This window comes from Rissa tridactyla, chromosome 3 (assembly GCF_028500815.1).
Source record: "Rissa tridactyla isolate bRisTri1 chromosome 3, bRisTri1.patW.cur.20221130, whole genome shotgun sequence".
Lineage (NCBI taxonomy): Eukaryota > Metazoa > Chordata > Aves > Charadriiformes > Laridae > Rissa > Rissa tridactyla.
In genome coordinates this window covers 64,246,414-64,261,492 of record NC_071468.1, presented here as the reverse complement: position 1 = coordinate 64,261,492, position 15,079 = coordinate 64,246,414, and the positions used below count along the sequence as shown (strand labels likewise).

General features: G+C 37.7%; 1 protein-coding gene across 10 annotated transcripts in view; it reads right to left on the bottom strand.

Moving 5' to 3' along the window:
* AHI1 (Abelson helper integration site 1) overlaps positions 1-14,782 on the bottom strand; it is a 94,564-nt gene extending 79,782 nt beyond the window's left edge. For 9 of the 10 annotated variants that reach the window (XR_008465363.1, XR_008465362.1, XM_054194961.1 and 6 more), the window contains exons 1-6: positions 14,716-14,782; positions 10,653-10,724; positions 9,645-9,766; positions 2,314-2,924; positions 1,592-1,749; positions 355-568 (exon numbers count right to left, since the gene is read on the bottom strand). Coding sequence is in view for 8 of the 10 variants with exons in the window: in XM_054194961.1 (XP_054050936.1) it covers positions 355-568; positions 1,592-1,749; positions 2,314-2,924; positions 9,645-9,766; positions 10,653-10,662 (1,115 nt within the window). In the remaining 2 variants the exon portion in view is untranslated. Of the gene's footprint in view, positions 1-354; positions 569-1,591; positions 1,750-2,313; positions 2,925-9,644; positions 9,767-10,652; positions 10,725-14,566; positions 14,634-14,715 lie in introns of those variants that run through there. The other variant, XM_054194958.1, reaches the window with a different exon arrangement.
* Between the last annotated feature and the right edge of the window lie 297 nt (positions 14,783-15,079).

The window sequence follows — 15,079 nt, the reverse complement described above, 5'->3', positions numbered from 1 at the left end:
TACAAGAGTTTTGCTTACTTATTCTAATCTTGACTACTACATATTTTTGAGATTTAGGAAGTTTTCTCTCTGAAAATAATACAGAATGAACTGTGCTGTAAATATAGCAACCTTGAGAGCAATACAGCAGTTCAGAGCATTTAAAAGTGCCAAAAAGAAAAAGAAAAATACCACCCAAATTTACTGTAGGTATACAGGTAGGTTACTGTACCTATATCATAGATGCAGAAACTAATGAATGACCTCGCAAGCTTAAAATTCAGCATTATTTTCATTTTCATATTTAATTTTCTAGGGAAGAATCTATGTATTTATAGTAATCATTGATAACAGAAACAGTTTATTAAAAATCACCTATGATCCTTCCTGACGTATAAGCCACTTCTCTGATCAACAACATGGATTTTAACCATGGGATGAGATACCAGGAGATCAGTTTTAAGTCGATCAGATCGATGGATATAAACTCCCAACACAAGATCATCATCAAAACCAAATTTAGACTGAGTTGAAATTTCTGAATTCTTCATTTCTTCATCATTTTCTGCAGCAGCTTCTGTGTTTTCTTCTAGAAATTGGAACAAAGTAAATAGAGGTTACTATGTTCCACTAGTGACAGTTTAAAGGAGTAAAAATGCTCCATATTGCCTTAGCAATCAATAGTAAAGCAATAATATTTGAAGTGTTCTTTATGTAATAGGTTAATAGAAAATTATCAGATTTGCAGCATTTTAAACACATATGACCATACACACAAATTCATATTCATTAATATAATCTATACCCATTAACAAACATCTTTATTTAAAAACAGAAGTCTTCCTCTTGATTCATATAAGTTCTTCTGTGCCACAATGACTTAAAATCCATACAGTTCAATATCCTGCTCTGAACTACAGCCTATACTAGGGTTGGTTTTTTTTTTTTTTTTTTAAACGTAAAAAACAATATAAGAAGCAAAAATTGTTTTCAAAACTTCCTAATTTACAAGTTACGGTAAGACCACCACACTTAGTAAATATCAAAAGACCTACTCCTCATCAATTTCTGTAATGTCTGTTTTTTAGACTAATTTCTTATTTTGTCCTCCACAACATTTGAGGAAATGAATTCTCCAATTTGACTATGTGTTGCATAAAAAAAGTATTCCTTATGTTTGAATTGAGCATCACTGTTAAAGCAGTGGTGATACACCATTTATAACATAAAGTAAATAAAAATGATGAAAATGATAAAAAGATAATTAGAAGATGCATCTAAGTAATACACTGTAAATGTGGTATATATATTATAATATTATGCTTTAAAAAACCCCACTTTCTAACTATTTATCAATTTCAAAAATATTTACAGTAAATTAATTTTAGATTGGTACATTAAATTAGCTTTCTTACAAGTTAGCCTCAAAATTGGAAGAACAAAAGCACAATTAAGTAACTAAAGAAACATAAGTAACTTCAACAGCTCAGTCACTTCTGTGTTACTACTATGGACAAATATTTCTGTAGCAGCGGAAAAAAAAAAAGAAAAGAAAAAAGACTTGGATAAAGCAGCAAAGCAGCACACCATTCTAATATTTTTGTTGGCAAACCTTTTCTGGTTTTCTTTTTAACCTTCTTTGCTTTAGGTTTCTGTTTTTCCATGGTTTTCTCCAATTTCTGTCCTTCTGATGTAAGTAGTCTTTCCAATGACTGATTTTCATTGCCGTCTTCTGCTGGATGATGCTGTAGCTCAGAAAGGGACATTGCACTGCAACATAATGGACTACTGTCAGCAATTGTATTCTAACGCGTATATGGATAGAATTGCTTATTACCACTATTAATCCACTTGAAATTTCCTCTCTAGCTCTGCAACTCATCAGCTGTGTATCTTGAAAATGCAACACCTCACCCCCTCCAACATTAGTGTCTTGACTTTTTTTATTTCTCTCCCCTCTTCCCTCTGATTTCCAGATAATTGCAGAACCGTTCATCTGAATAGAGCCAACCTAATAGTCTTTTGCTGGATCAGGGCCATCACTCATCACCAAAGAACCATGCACAAAATTAAGTTAGATGAGAGTGAATTCCACAGAAAATAAACATCAGATAGTAATGGAGGATATTTTTAAAAAAGTTAAACTGAATCTGTGAGTTAAATATTAATCTTGACAGCATTTTGAAAGAATATTTGGTAATATTTTTTTCATAACAGAATCATCCAGTTCATCACATATGTACAGTTTATCAGAAAGCTTCCACCTATCTTAAAACAAAATGAAACATTTCGCTTAAGATTCACAGACACACAGTATACAGTTTATCATTGTACCTTGTTTCAGCTTCACTTAAAACTGCTACTTCTTTCTTCTTTTTCTTCTTTTTGCCTACTTCATTGTTCAATACAACTTCATGGCTTTGAACACTGGATGTAAATTCGGACATCTGTTCTTTAAGTTTCATTCTTATTTTCTTTTTAATTGCCTTTGCCTCATCCTCAGCCACTTGCAGCTGATAGGCTCGAATTAGCTCTTCTTCCTCATCTAATTCAGTTACATTTCTCTCTTCAGTCAAGGAATTTTTAATCTTTCTATCACCTTCTTGATGAGGTACATCTGTTTGTGATTTACTTTTTGTTTTCTTCTTTGGAAAATCAGGAATCTTTTTCTCAAAACTCTCCAATTTAGCTTCATATACATTTTCTTCCTCATTAAATTGTTCTTGTAACAGTGATTTCTTTTTCTTCTTGTTAGACTTTGGGTGCTTGTTCTCCTCTCCACTAACAATATCATTGTTTATTTTCTCTGCAATTGAGGCCTTCTCTCTCAGTTTGTTTTTTGTAAATCGGGGACTCTCTTCTTCAGGATTATATGTGTTGTTTATAATTGCTTCATCATTCACACTTTCCTTAGCTAGGTCAATATTACTTCTAAAGGTGTCAAGCTATAAATTAAAAGAACATAAAACATACTTGTACTAAAAATTATGTTCTAAGGATAAACATCATACTTTATGTTATTTCTTTAGTAACGTTACACAAAGTAAAATGAAATCAAAGATCTAGTTATTTTCTTTAAAATTAACAAGACAGATTGAAGGGCAACAGAAAATTCACGGTGAAAAAAAATCCCATTTTGTGGTTCAGCACTTCATCCTCGATGTTGTTTCACTAGGTTTTTAAATTACTTTTAGGCATATCCAGTAAAAAAAGAAATCAACAAGTCTACTCCATAAACAGATGCCAACGCTTTAGACTGTTGAAAACTTGAAGATTACAGCACAAAATCATGTATTTTCATCCATTTAAAATGCAAGTTAGAGACAGGCTTCAGGCTCAGTTGTTTGTAGTCTCTTTTACTGAAAGTTGCTTGCCGAAGTTTGACAATGAAATTATATTTAAAAGTGCTAAAACTGAAAAACTAATTTCCGTGAATACTTTTTTTTTTTTATGTATAAAGTTGAACTCCCCTCCCTCATTATTCTTAGGAGAATGACAAAGAGTTAATCTAGGACCAGCCTAGTAAAAACAGCTAAGATAAATTTCAGCTAAGGCATTTGTTTGTGCACTCCTCCTGACAATTTTTTGGGTTTTTTTTAGGGGACACATTGTAAACTTTCCCCCCTCCTTCAGGTTTCTATTCCTGGTTACTAAATGCCTGGTTGTAATGGCCCATCCCTGGAAACAGTCAACGTCAGGTTGGACAGGGCTCTGAGCAACCTGATCTAGTTGAAGATGTCCCTGCTCATTGCAGGGTGGTTGGACGAGATGACCTTTAGAGGTCCCTTCCAACTCAAACTATTCTATGATTCTATAACAACTCCAAACAACACAGCAAGTAACTAAGGTCTAAGTCTGTAAGGAGCTTGACAAACACATCTCTGTTCCTTGATGGAACTTCTATGAAGTCACTGAGGTTCATTTACTCTGTGGTCTTACACAAAACTCTCTGGAGTCTCCACATGAAACATTAGAAAGGACTTCAAAACACAAAGAAAGCAAATTTAAAAAAAAAAGTTGGAGAAAATGTAAGTATCTGCATACAATCTTTTCTTTGCCAAAACCACCTTCCTCCCTCAATAAACGCAGACGTCTTCCCCTTCTAGCTGGGATACTTCTTACAGTTACAGAATCACGTTTGCCCCAAACATTTTTAAAAAGGGACAATACATGTAATAAGTCATCACCAAAATATACAAGCTTATAAAAAGGAAAAACAGAGAATGAAGTTGCAATGGCAATCACACTTTGGAGGATGGATCCTGACTTAAAAATGCCCACTTGCATGAATAATCTTCCTTCTAGGCATGGAATAGAATGCTCAATGTGCAAGTCATTTGCCTCCATATTGTATGCCCTCAATTATGTGAGCCTGCAAACCTTCATCAGTATCTTGTTTTATTCATGTCTGACATTTGAAGAGAAAACACAGAGAGCAAGGAAAGCACTGAAGAAGAAGAAGGAAGGAAAAAGAAAGGGAAGTTTGAAGTACATGAGAACGTATTATTTTAATAACATATTATTTGTACAGGAAAACGCACTGACTAGACTTACTAATGCTACCTACTAAATGACACTGTCCTAATAAAGTATGAGTTAAAAATTAAAGCATCTAGAATTTCATGCAAGTATGCTTATCTAATACATCAGAAAAATCTAAAGCCATTCATACATCTTTTCAGTAAGTATCTTTATTTTTAGCATCCTATGTCTAAAAATAGTTTAAACTATCTCAGTATCAAATTATGAAAAAAACCTGTCTTTGTACCTTCATCTCTTACTTGCTTAAATAGACCAGTAACATCCTCTTTATTCATAAGTCAATGACCTAAGAGGATGTGGAATATTTCATGTAAATAACTTGAAATACAGAATAGAGTAACAAAATTAAAAATAAATTAGAGCAACAAGCTTTATATAAACTAAAAAACCAAAATAAGCCTCTCTAATAGATTGTCCCCTTCCTTATCTGCACTTTTACGAATAGCTTTAACTGCAGAGTATAAGGAATGAAGGTTACAACACACTGGCAATTAAGACCCAACAGTGACCAAAGCTAAGGTCATACTGATTTTTGCCCGTGACAGAACATTAATCCATTAAGCCCAAGAAGTAGAACTCTTTGAGAAATCCTAAACAAAAAGCCCTTGTCTTTGACCTGTTCAAGTAAAATAACTCTGATATTCAAGAATCATTTCCTCAAAGAAACCTAGCTGTTGCAAAAACTCGCTTGAAATATTTACTAGAACTTGTGATTTATTTTGCCTACAAACAAAAAAATATGTCCACAAATATGTGTCATGAATAGTAGCAGTACACAGTCACTTAATTATAGCATATTTACTCATAGGAAAAAAAAATACAGAACACCCTCATAATGAAATAAAACAAAATCTCAAACTACAGCAAATTCCAGGAACATTATTAATAGATACTGCAGGCAGCACAAAGCTGCTTCAGCAGTTCAAACACAAATTCCTCAGCCTGTATGATGTTAACTCAGGCCAATTTTTACACATGTTGTAATTACATGATATAATTAAATAGAGAGGAAAGATGGGACAGGGTCACAAAATAATGAAGTAAAAGCTAAGACATTAATAAAATCAATTCATCATATTAGGTGGCAGGCAGACGCAGGGCTACTGTTCTAGATTCTCTGTCTGAAAACGCAGGACAGAGAGAGATCAACTAAGGGCAATCGCCTATATATAAACACACTTGAACTGAGTTAGAAAGAGCAGTTAGGCTGGAAAAGCAGCTCAGAGGATAGGCCTGTCTCTGGAGTAACTCCAAAAGGTTTCTGACCTGAAGCTGACCTCTTCAGCTTAAAGCATGGAACAAATGAGAAGGCTTTTTTTCAAAACAATTCCACAGCCACATTACGGCACCAGGGTAGAGGAAGCAGTCTTCCCTGAGAACAGATCTGCTTGCACTACTGGCTTGACAGGAGCAAGAGATGGGCTCCAGCCAAGATGCACTGCAGGTGGACTAACACACAAATCTTGTACCACTATGAGCCAACCCCAGGTCACGCTACTTGCCATTCATGTTCCAGCGCTAAAAGCAGGGACAACGCCTAATAATCTTACTCCCTTTTAAAAAGGCTTCTCAAATATGTGTGAGTGGAACCTGGAAACACATCAAGTGATTTTGCCCAGGGTATCTGGAAACTCAGATAACCAGGTTTACAGAGGTACCCAAACTTCTTCCCATAACACAGGCACACCTTGAAAAATTAGGAATAGACATTGCCAGCCTACTGAAGGGCTGATATGTACTGGTTGTAAAAGAACTTATTTAAAACTTTACTTACAACTGAATTGATAATGAATGTACTTGTGATGCTGGCTATTTGTGTGGCATGCTTAAAAAAATTCTAATGCACTAGGGAACCAATTTTACTGCCATTACTTGTATAAGACTACAAAATGTAGATGCTAGAAGAACTTTAATTTACAAATAGGATGAGCTTGGAGAAGTTTAACCAAATTTTAACAGAAAACATCGAGAAAATGTGTATGGTCAACTATTAGCAGTTCTCCTATTTTAAATATAAGAAACAAAGGGCTAAAACCAAGTGGAAATCTCAACAATAATCTCAACAACAGCAAAAAAACCAGGCTATGAAACAGACCCTGAGAAAATTCTACAACCTCAAAGCTATGCAGGTTGTGTTTTACATCTAAGACAGAAGCTAAAGTACTGAATTAGTCAGAAGAAACCTGTGAAATATCCATCTTACCCAAAATAATAGAAGAATTTTCAAGCCTGGAGCTATGCTACTATTACCTGTACACTCATGAACCTCCAGAGTCCAACCTGTCATACAGGGCCTTATGAAGAAAGGGAAGGAGCGGACTCAATGAGGTAGGAAGTAAAAAGCTTCAAATGGATAAATTTGCTGCAGTCCTGCCTTGAATACAAAACCTTAGTTATCAAAGTGTGCCCATCCCAATATTGTAAACTGGTCAGACTACAATCTAGGGAAGAAATTCTTGCCTCCATATATAGGCATCTTGCTTTTCACCTGGTAGAAAACTTCACTGACATTTTCTGAGTTAAACATGCCCTTTTCTACCATGAAATTCAGATTGAACCAAAATAAACTCAATCATTTTCATGCTGACTTTAGACAGATTAATCTATCTGGGCAAAACAGTCTGGCCATTGCCTGATCTGAGGCTTGCCTCATTCTAACAACTTGTAATATGAGGCATAACTGGTAAAAAATAAATATGGTGACTGTTCGCTCCGGAAGGGATACTAGCAAATTCACGTTCTTCAATTTCTTGTTTTTTCAGCCATGCCTTCAGGCCTCATACCCACTGCACCTGTGGCTATTGAACAACAAAGCAGACCTGGCCACAGCTGATGCCTATTTCCATCTACAAGCCCTTCATTCCTATCAGTTGTGAGTTTGAACTCATCCTGCCATACTGACATCAGCCTTTCCTTTTGAGTCAGGCTGCTTCCCTTCCCTCCAGGCAATCGGCACATAGAGCAGAGCAGGCAAGTGGGCAGGTAATCCCCTTACCTTCGCTTCTATCATTTAAAATCACAGCAATCTCCTGCAGCTCCTGAACTCAGGTTTCAAGGAAACAGTGGATTATGATGGCAAAGGTTTTATTAATCTAAGAAAGGCTAGGTTCAGTAAAGACAAAAGAAAGAAGCAGACTGGAACATTTCCAGCAGAAATATGCTCTCAACCATGAGCTGCTTCTGTTCAAAACTGGGAGACCATTTATGGCAACTGCATGACGCAAAGGCAAGCATCACTGATAAATTTCACATTATTTCAAGATATGTGAAACTCTAATAAAGAAAACTGGAACAAAATCAGCCAACCTCCTATATCTACCTCCTCCTAACCTCCCACACACATTTTTTTCTTACAAAGAAATGACTGGTTATTTGCTGAAGCAACCAGCATGGAAAATACCAACCTGAGCTCTTGCAACTTTGCCACACTTTAAGAAAATATTCAAAACGGTCAGTATTAGGTTTCAATACACGTTCTCCTCAAGTTCTTATTCTTTTAGTGCTTTGATTGGTAAAAATCTATGCCTTCAACAAAACCATAAAGTTAGGCTTCCACACTGATTCTAAAAGCGCTTCTTAATTTGTGGGTACACCATTAACTCGTGATTCAGTTCACTGTGACTTTAAGTGTTTTTAGGTAACTCCAAAACACTAGTGTTTTACATCAGAGACTTCTGGAATGAAAACCAATTTTAAAACCAAAGTAAGCTTAAAATATTTATGAGTAATATGTTGTTGCATATGAACATAAAATTATGTGCTCAAAAATACTTATATCATAAAGTACAGATTTAAAAACCCACGTTTCATCAAAAAAGTAAACCTAGCCAAGGAAGAATTTAGTCTTATTGTTACACATATGCCAGCAAAACAAAGGAAAGGAACACCCTCTAACTCTTCTATACTATATTTTAGACGTCATGTCGATTCTTTGTATGGACTAAATACGATATACTTCAAGGAATGCAAAAAAAATCCACACAAATATCAACTTCAATTTGTCAATCTAAATACAAAAACATGTTTCAGCATAACAATACTAAGTTCAATATAATTATTCCAAATATACTATATATAATAAATACATGTAATATTCTGACATTGTATAAAATACCACTCCTTTGTCTTAAATGAGTATTGAAGAACGAACATTCATTTCCAGCATCTGGTATGAATACAATTGTAAGACAAAAGACAGAAAACATAACACCTAACAAAAGAAAAATAAACCCAGAACATTTATCTTTTAAGCAATTTGCTTTCTTTTGAAATTCCAAACATTTTAAGTGAACAATTGGTTTCAGGAAAAAAGCTACAACACGAACCGTAACTCAGAGGAATTTCTGAGGCTCTTTTAATGACGGATATGCCACAAACAAAAACATCATCTAACTATAAGGTCAGGGTGATAGAATCATTCCTAATCTGCAAGTCACAAGCTAAAGCCAAAATCTTTATATGTGTGTACTGCCTAAGTGGTCATGTAAACACAGGACCACTCAGACACAAAGCTCAGCACATGCAGAAATACGCCGATTACAGAGATCAAATTTTTAAAAAAATAAAATATGTCACATTGTTTAACATTGTTTGCAAATTCTTATACCAGTAATTCTTAGGAAACGGAATAAAATTAATTATTATCTCTAATATTATTATAAATTCTCATCGGTTCTTAATTCACAGATGTATTACACAGATGTACCTGTATTATACAGATGTAGCACTCTCAAAATTAAATACTTTTACAGCCATAATTCTATTAGCCCATCACTCAAATTCCCGCTGAAGTCAATACTGAATTTGAAAAACTTAAAACTTTTCTGAAAAACGTGAATGAAAAAAAAAAAAGTACTGGCAAATTTTAAATGAATGCATGCACCACTTTCTTTTAACCAGTATTGTATTCTATATAATTTTGGCATACCTCCAAATTACAAGGATGCATTGCTGGTACGCAAACACAAATAAAACCCACATCAAAAACAAAGATATGTGCAGAAATATACATCATACTTTTTTTTTTTTTTAAATGCTTACACCTCTTTTCTGCAATACATTTTCCTGATCTTTTTTCCATTAAGGAAGGCAACCAAACAAAGCTTGCATGTGTTCAAACTCACCACAATATTCTCTTGAGAGTGAAACTTCTTTTCCTTTGATTTCTTTTTTTCTGTTAGGCCAGCATGATGTCTGAAGATCTCCTCAAAGCGGACTTTGGTTTTTGCCTTTGCCTCACTTTCAACTGCAAAAAGAAATCTAGAGTATGATTCACTAGCTCAATAATTACCATTGCTAAAAAAAAGTGCATAATCATCCTTTAAAATTGCAAAGGACAAGAACTATTTTATCAGGGAAAAGTTACCAAGAAATTCACTTAGCATTCAGTTAAGAATTTTCACCGACAATGTAAACCACGCAAGGATAACTCAGCAACATTGTACAAACACACCAGGATACAACTTGTTGCTGAAGTCAGCACCATCTACCCTGTTTCCTGAAGAAAGCACACTTTGAAGAGCACACACATCAGGATCGAGACAAAACTTGGCCTAGCCAAAGCAGAGGACAGGTTATTGCCCTTGCTGTTTATGAACAGTAGCACCCTGGTAACAAAGGTGACACACTGTCTCCAGAAGATGCAGCAGCTCTGGGTTCCTTACTGAACCTGGAATCCAGAGCAGCACCACCCTGAAACAGATCTGTAAGAGGCAGGAACATGGATGGATCCAAAATCAGGTGGAGCTGAGAGCCCCTGCCTTTCTGTGAATCACAATACTGCTATCAGCAGTATTTCAACCCTTGAAGCAGTAGGTGTTCTAGCCCCCCGAGGTAATGCTTAATTTGTAGCTAAAGAATTAAAAAAAGCAATCTGGCACACCACTGAAAAAGGCTGTTGAATCCTCAGCTACAGCATATTCACCATTGTAATTACAATTTTTACAAAAGCCCCAAAATTTAAAATAAAAAAAAATTAAAAAATAACAACACTTTGAAAATCAGCTATAAACATAGACTCAAAATGGAGCCAATGCAGCATTAAAAATTTATAAACAGAAGTAACTTCTATAATCTGCATCTAGTTCTGACTATAAAATACGTATTGGAAATCAAACACAAAGTATTCTTACCTGCTGGCATTTTCAGTCCTCAGTTAGAAGTGGCTCAACACACCAGCTGCTTCTTCCTCAGAATTCACCATTCTATTTAAAATAATGAACAACTTTCACTAACATAACTGGTCCATAGGCTTGAAGTTAACAATTGAATGCATGCTAATTAATATCAAGGATGAGTACGGGTCTTTTAGGGAAGTATCTATTTCTAGACTATTTGTCTAAATTATTAAAAGTTCTCTGCCATCAAATGCTCAAGATTCTCAGCATCTATCTGATACTTGTTATTTGAGAGTAAATAAAAACCAACACTACAGCATTTTAATTAGCTATATATTTCTGGGCAATAGCCAAATACTTCAGTACTATAGTGCTCCAGCCTTCTAAAAATACCTACAGTTTATTTAAATAATAATCAGCCATGAAGCCTTTCTAATCAGGTTCCTATCCTGACAGCATCATCAAGGAAGTCACACTGTAGCCAGCTGATAGCTTTCAATGCAAAGATTAGTATCTGCCAGCAAATCTCACTTTATTACAAATCTCTAAATATTTATGTTTACATAAAGCATTTGTATTTTGCATAATGCAGACAAGCAATTACATGAAACTCATTTCTCTAAAGAAAAAATGTTAGGCCCTCCTGGTTGTGGAGAAAAGCCTACAAATCCAATCCAAACAAAGCTTGAAGGAAAATAAAAATATTAAGCACCTTTATCTTTTCATCAAGAAAATTCAGAATGTTTTACAAAAAACTTTAATACAAAAGCTGTTTTGTAAACAGTGGAACTAATGAAACCTAGCTTTCTATGAACGTGTTAAGTTCCCCTTAACCTTCGCTGCAATAAACTATCGCACCGATCTCCCTGGTAGCCCACCAGGCAATAGCTCCAACTTCTCCCTAGGTAACACCTTGCTAGACACCACTAGCTCACATTCACTGGACACCCAGACTGTATCTATCCTAATAAATTAAGACATAGCATTAAATACTGACAGCCTATATGGTTGCATTATGCTTGGCACCATTTTGGTCCAAGCCACCTAACACTCACCCAAGCAATTCCTGGGCACAGATTCGGAGTTAGTATGGATTATTATTAACAGGCAGTTAGCATGCAGCCACTCTGATTTGGGGCTAAGATTTTAATAGCATTAAAGTGGGACAAACATACCACTTGGCCTCAACGCTGAAAATCACTCCTGGGCACACTTATCTTACCTTTATAGGAAAGAGCTGAGGCTACACTTACATCCCCAGGCATTTGCACTACAGTAACCTCAGATCCCTCTCATCTCCCTTTCACAGTGTTACTTGCTTCCCCCACAGGCTACATACTTTCAGGTCATTTCACATTTGTTACTTACAGCAGTTGGGTCTGCTGCCTGGCCAAACCAAACCAACGTAAGAAAAAAAAAAAAGCAAAGTATTAGGGTTGGTTTGGGATTATAGAAGTGCTGATTAGTCAGTTGCCAGGTGTCATTAGTTTATTTCATGTATTAAGCAAAGCATTTATACTAAGTATCCAACAATCTGAGGCTGTTTGAAATGAGCAAGGACAACCAGAAGGGACTTCCTAGGAAGAAAAAAAAATGTTTTGCTCTGTAATGTGCTTCACCATGTCACTGACAAGGTAGCAATATTTTCAATAACTAAAATATGTCTTGACTCATAAACAACTGTCACAACCAGAACAGTAACAGTTAGAAATAACACTTCTTACAATAAATGAAAACAGAAAATATTATTGAAAAATAAAACTGCTTTTGCAATTTATACTTAGTTATACCAAAAGACCATTTTAAAAGTACTACAGTTATTAAGTGCTGCTTTTCAAGTAGTCGATTCACAATTGGCTATAAAATATAATTTGAAGTAGTAGAAAACTAAATATAGTTATAAAATACAGATTCTATAACTTTAATAATTCTCTGAGGATTGGAGGAACATGGAAGTCTCTTATGACTAGTTGAGTGATTTCAACCATCCCTCAGAAAAACTAACTACAAACAACAAATGAAATGCTCTTAAATTTAAAACACAAAATATGAGAGACAATATAGAACCACACAGAAAAATAAGTGAAGTGCATACCTGTCCCAAGTATATAAATAATTTTATGGTCAAAGGTTAAATAAATCACACCACAAAAGAACTATAGGTAAAGTAATTTTGCAGATAATTTTGCTTATAAGGAAACAAACACTTTTCCAAAGGCTAGGCTCACCAGTGCTCTCTGTAGAATGCATAGGTTTGCTAATTCACCAGTGAGTGCATAATTTTCTATTTACCCCTATTTATTCAACAAGTCTATCCTCTTGTGGCAATAAAATTAAGAGATAAAGTCCTCTAATGATAGTGCTATTATTTTATACACATTTCCAATTTCAAATTACATGACCTTTGACATGTGCATGAAAGCAACTATTAGATTTATGTAAATATAGATCACTAATCAACAAGGGTAAGAACAAGGCTGTTAACTCAGTATAATCTCATCTTAAAATAGGAGAGATTTAATCTTACATCCAAGTTCAGCAACCACAGTGCCCCAATCTGAATAAACTCAGTTATCATTAAGATTAATCTTGTAAAATGCAAGGGTTTTACTAGTAGGTTTCTAAAGCTATCTGTAGTATCATTAGTTCAAGATCTGAAAAAGCTTTAACTCAGAATTATAAGGCAAAATAACACTGAGACAAATCTGTTCCTCTTCACTAATGATAAATGTGGCATCAAAAAACAATCTGGTTTTATTCATGAAAATTCACTATTTAAGTCCAGAAAACTGAAAGACAGCTTTAATATTATGATGTAAATACCTATGTATTTGCATATCAAATAAACACTACTAAAAGTGCAGGAGCTTTCTACCAGTTGAGATGTGCCTGTAAAAACCTTGTGTTCACACTAATTTAAAAGGACGTTTAAAAAAGCTGGTGCTATCCATCTGAGTTTTCTAACGGTAACATATCAGAAAACTTTAGCTTCAGAGTAAACTGCCAGTAAACGACGACAAAAAAGCTGGGTTTTTTTTCGAGATTTGGCACCTTTTCTTGGTCAGTTGAAAACAGTCTCTCTGCCCTGATGGTAAAACTATGGACTTCAGCTCTGTGTAAGGAAATACAGCTGACTTTGATTGTTTAACACATTTCAAGTCTCTGCCTTATCTTAGATCATAATTACGAAAATGAGTTCCCATCAAGAGACCACCCTAAGAATTTTAATTTCCAAAGGGGCGTTTTGCTTTGCACAGAGGAGTAACGGTAAACAACAAAGATGCGAAGGACCATTCCCAGCACACACCGTAACAGGGTTAAACCGATGGGATTAATCGCATTTAACGTGCAGATGCGCATTCCTCGTGCGAGGGAGGCATCACTGCTCTGGGGCTTAACGTGTCAGGCACGGATAAGCACGGTATCTTCGTGTACTGCCGGGTATAAACTGACCATGCCACCTCACGCGAGTAAACTACAAAGCTTGTACCGACGGGGGGGGCGGGACGGGGGACACACAAACTAATGAAGGGATTTACGGCTTCACGCGGCAGGGCTTCATACCGCCACGCCGCAGGGAGACCAGAGGACGCCCGCCACATGCCGGCCTCTCCGGGTCGCCTCTTCCCCCGGTCAGCCCCCGGGGTTACTCTGAGCAATCACGCTGGCTGCGGAGCTCAACTCCCGCTATTTCCCGCGCATCCCCGCGCTCCCCGGGCCGGACCGGGCAGGCCGCCAGCCGCCCTCACGACCGCCTCACGCCGCCCGCGCGCGCCGCTGCCGGGCGCGCCAACGGCCGCGCCACCGCGTTAACGGCTGCCGAGCCCCCCGCCCCGGAGCCGGCGACAAGAGCGGGGAGTGCCGGCGGGGAGGGAAGGGGAGCCGGGGGAGGGAAGAGCGGCCGGGGAGGCGTGCCCCAGCCTACCCGCCTCTGGAGCCGCACACTATGACCAGCGGCGGCAGCTCCCGGCGGAACCCCTGCCCTAACACGGCCTCCTCCCCGCCGGAGGCGCGGGCCCTGCCCGACACAGCCCCGCTCCCCCGCGCCCGCCGGCCACAGCGCGAAGCCATCACTTACGTCGGCCCCATCCACTTCCGTGACAGCGCCGCGGCCAGCCGGCTGCCCCGCCTCCCCCCGCCAATGGTCTCCCCCGCACTTCCCTCCCTCCCCTCCCCAGCGCTGCGCGGGTGGTTTGGCCGAAAACAACTGCGGCTGCCAAGGCAACGGCGCTCCTCGCGCATGCGCGCCGCGACGGCTCCGGCAGCACAGCCTCGTCCGGTTTCCCGCCGGAAAGTGGCGGCGGCGGGGAGGCGCGCGCAGTAGGGGCGGTCCCGTGGGGACGAGGGCGGTGGGGGTTAGGCCGTCCCTGTGCGCATGCGCGTCTCGAGCTCCCTTCCGGCGGGTGTTCTGAGCTGGACGCTCTGTGCGGCCTTGGCGCCCG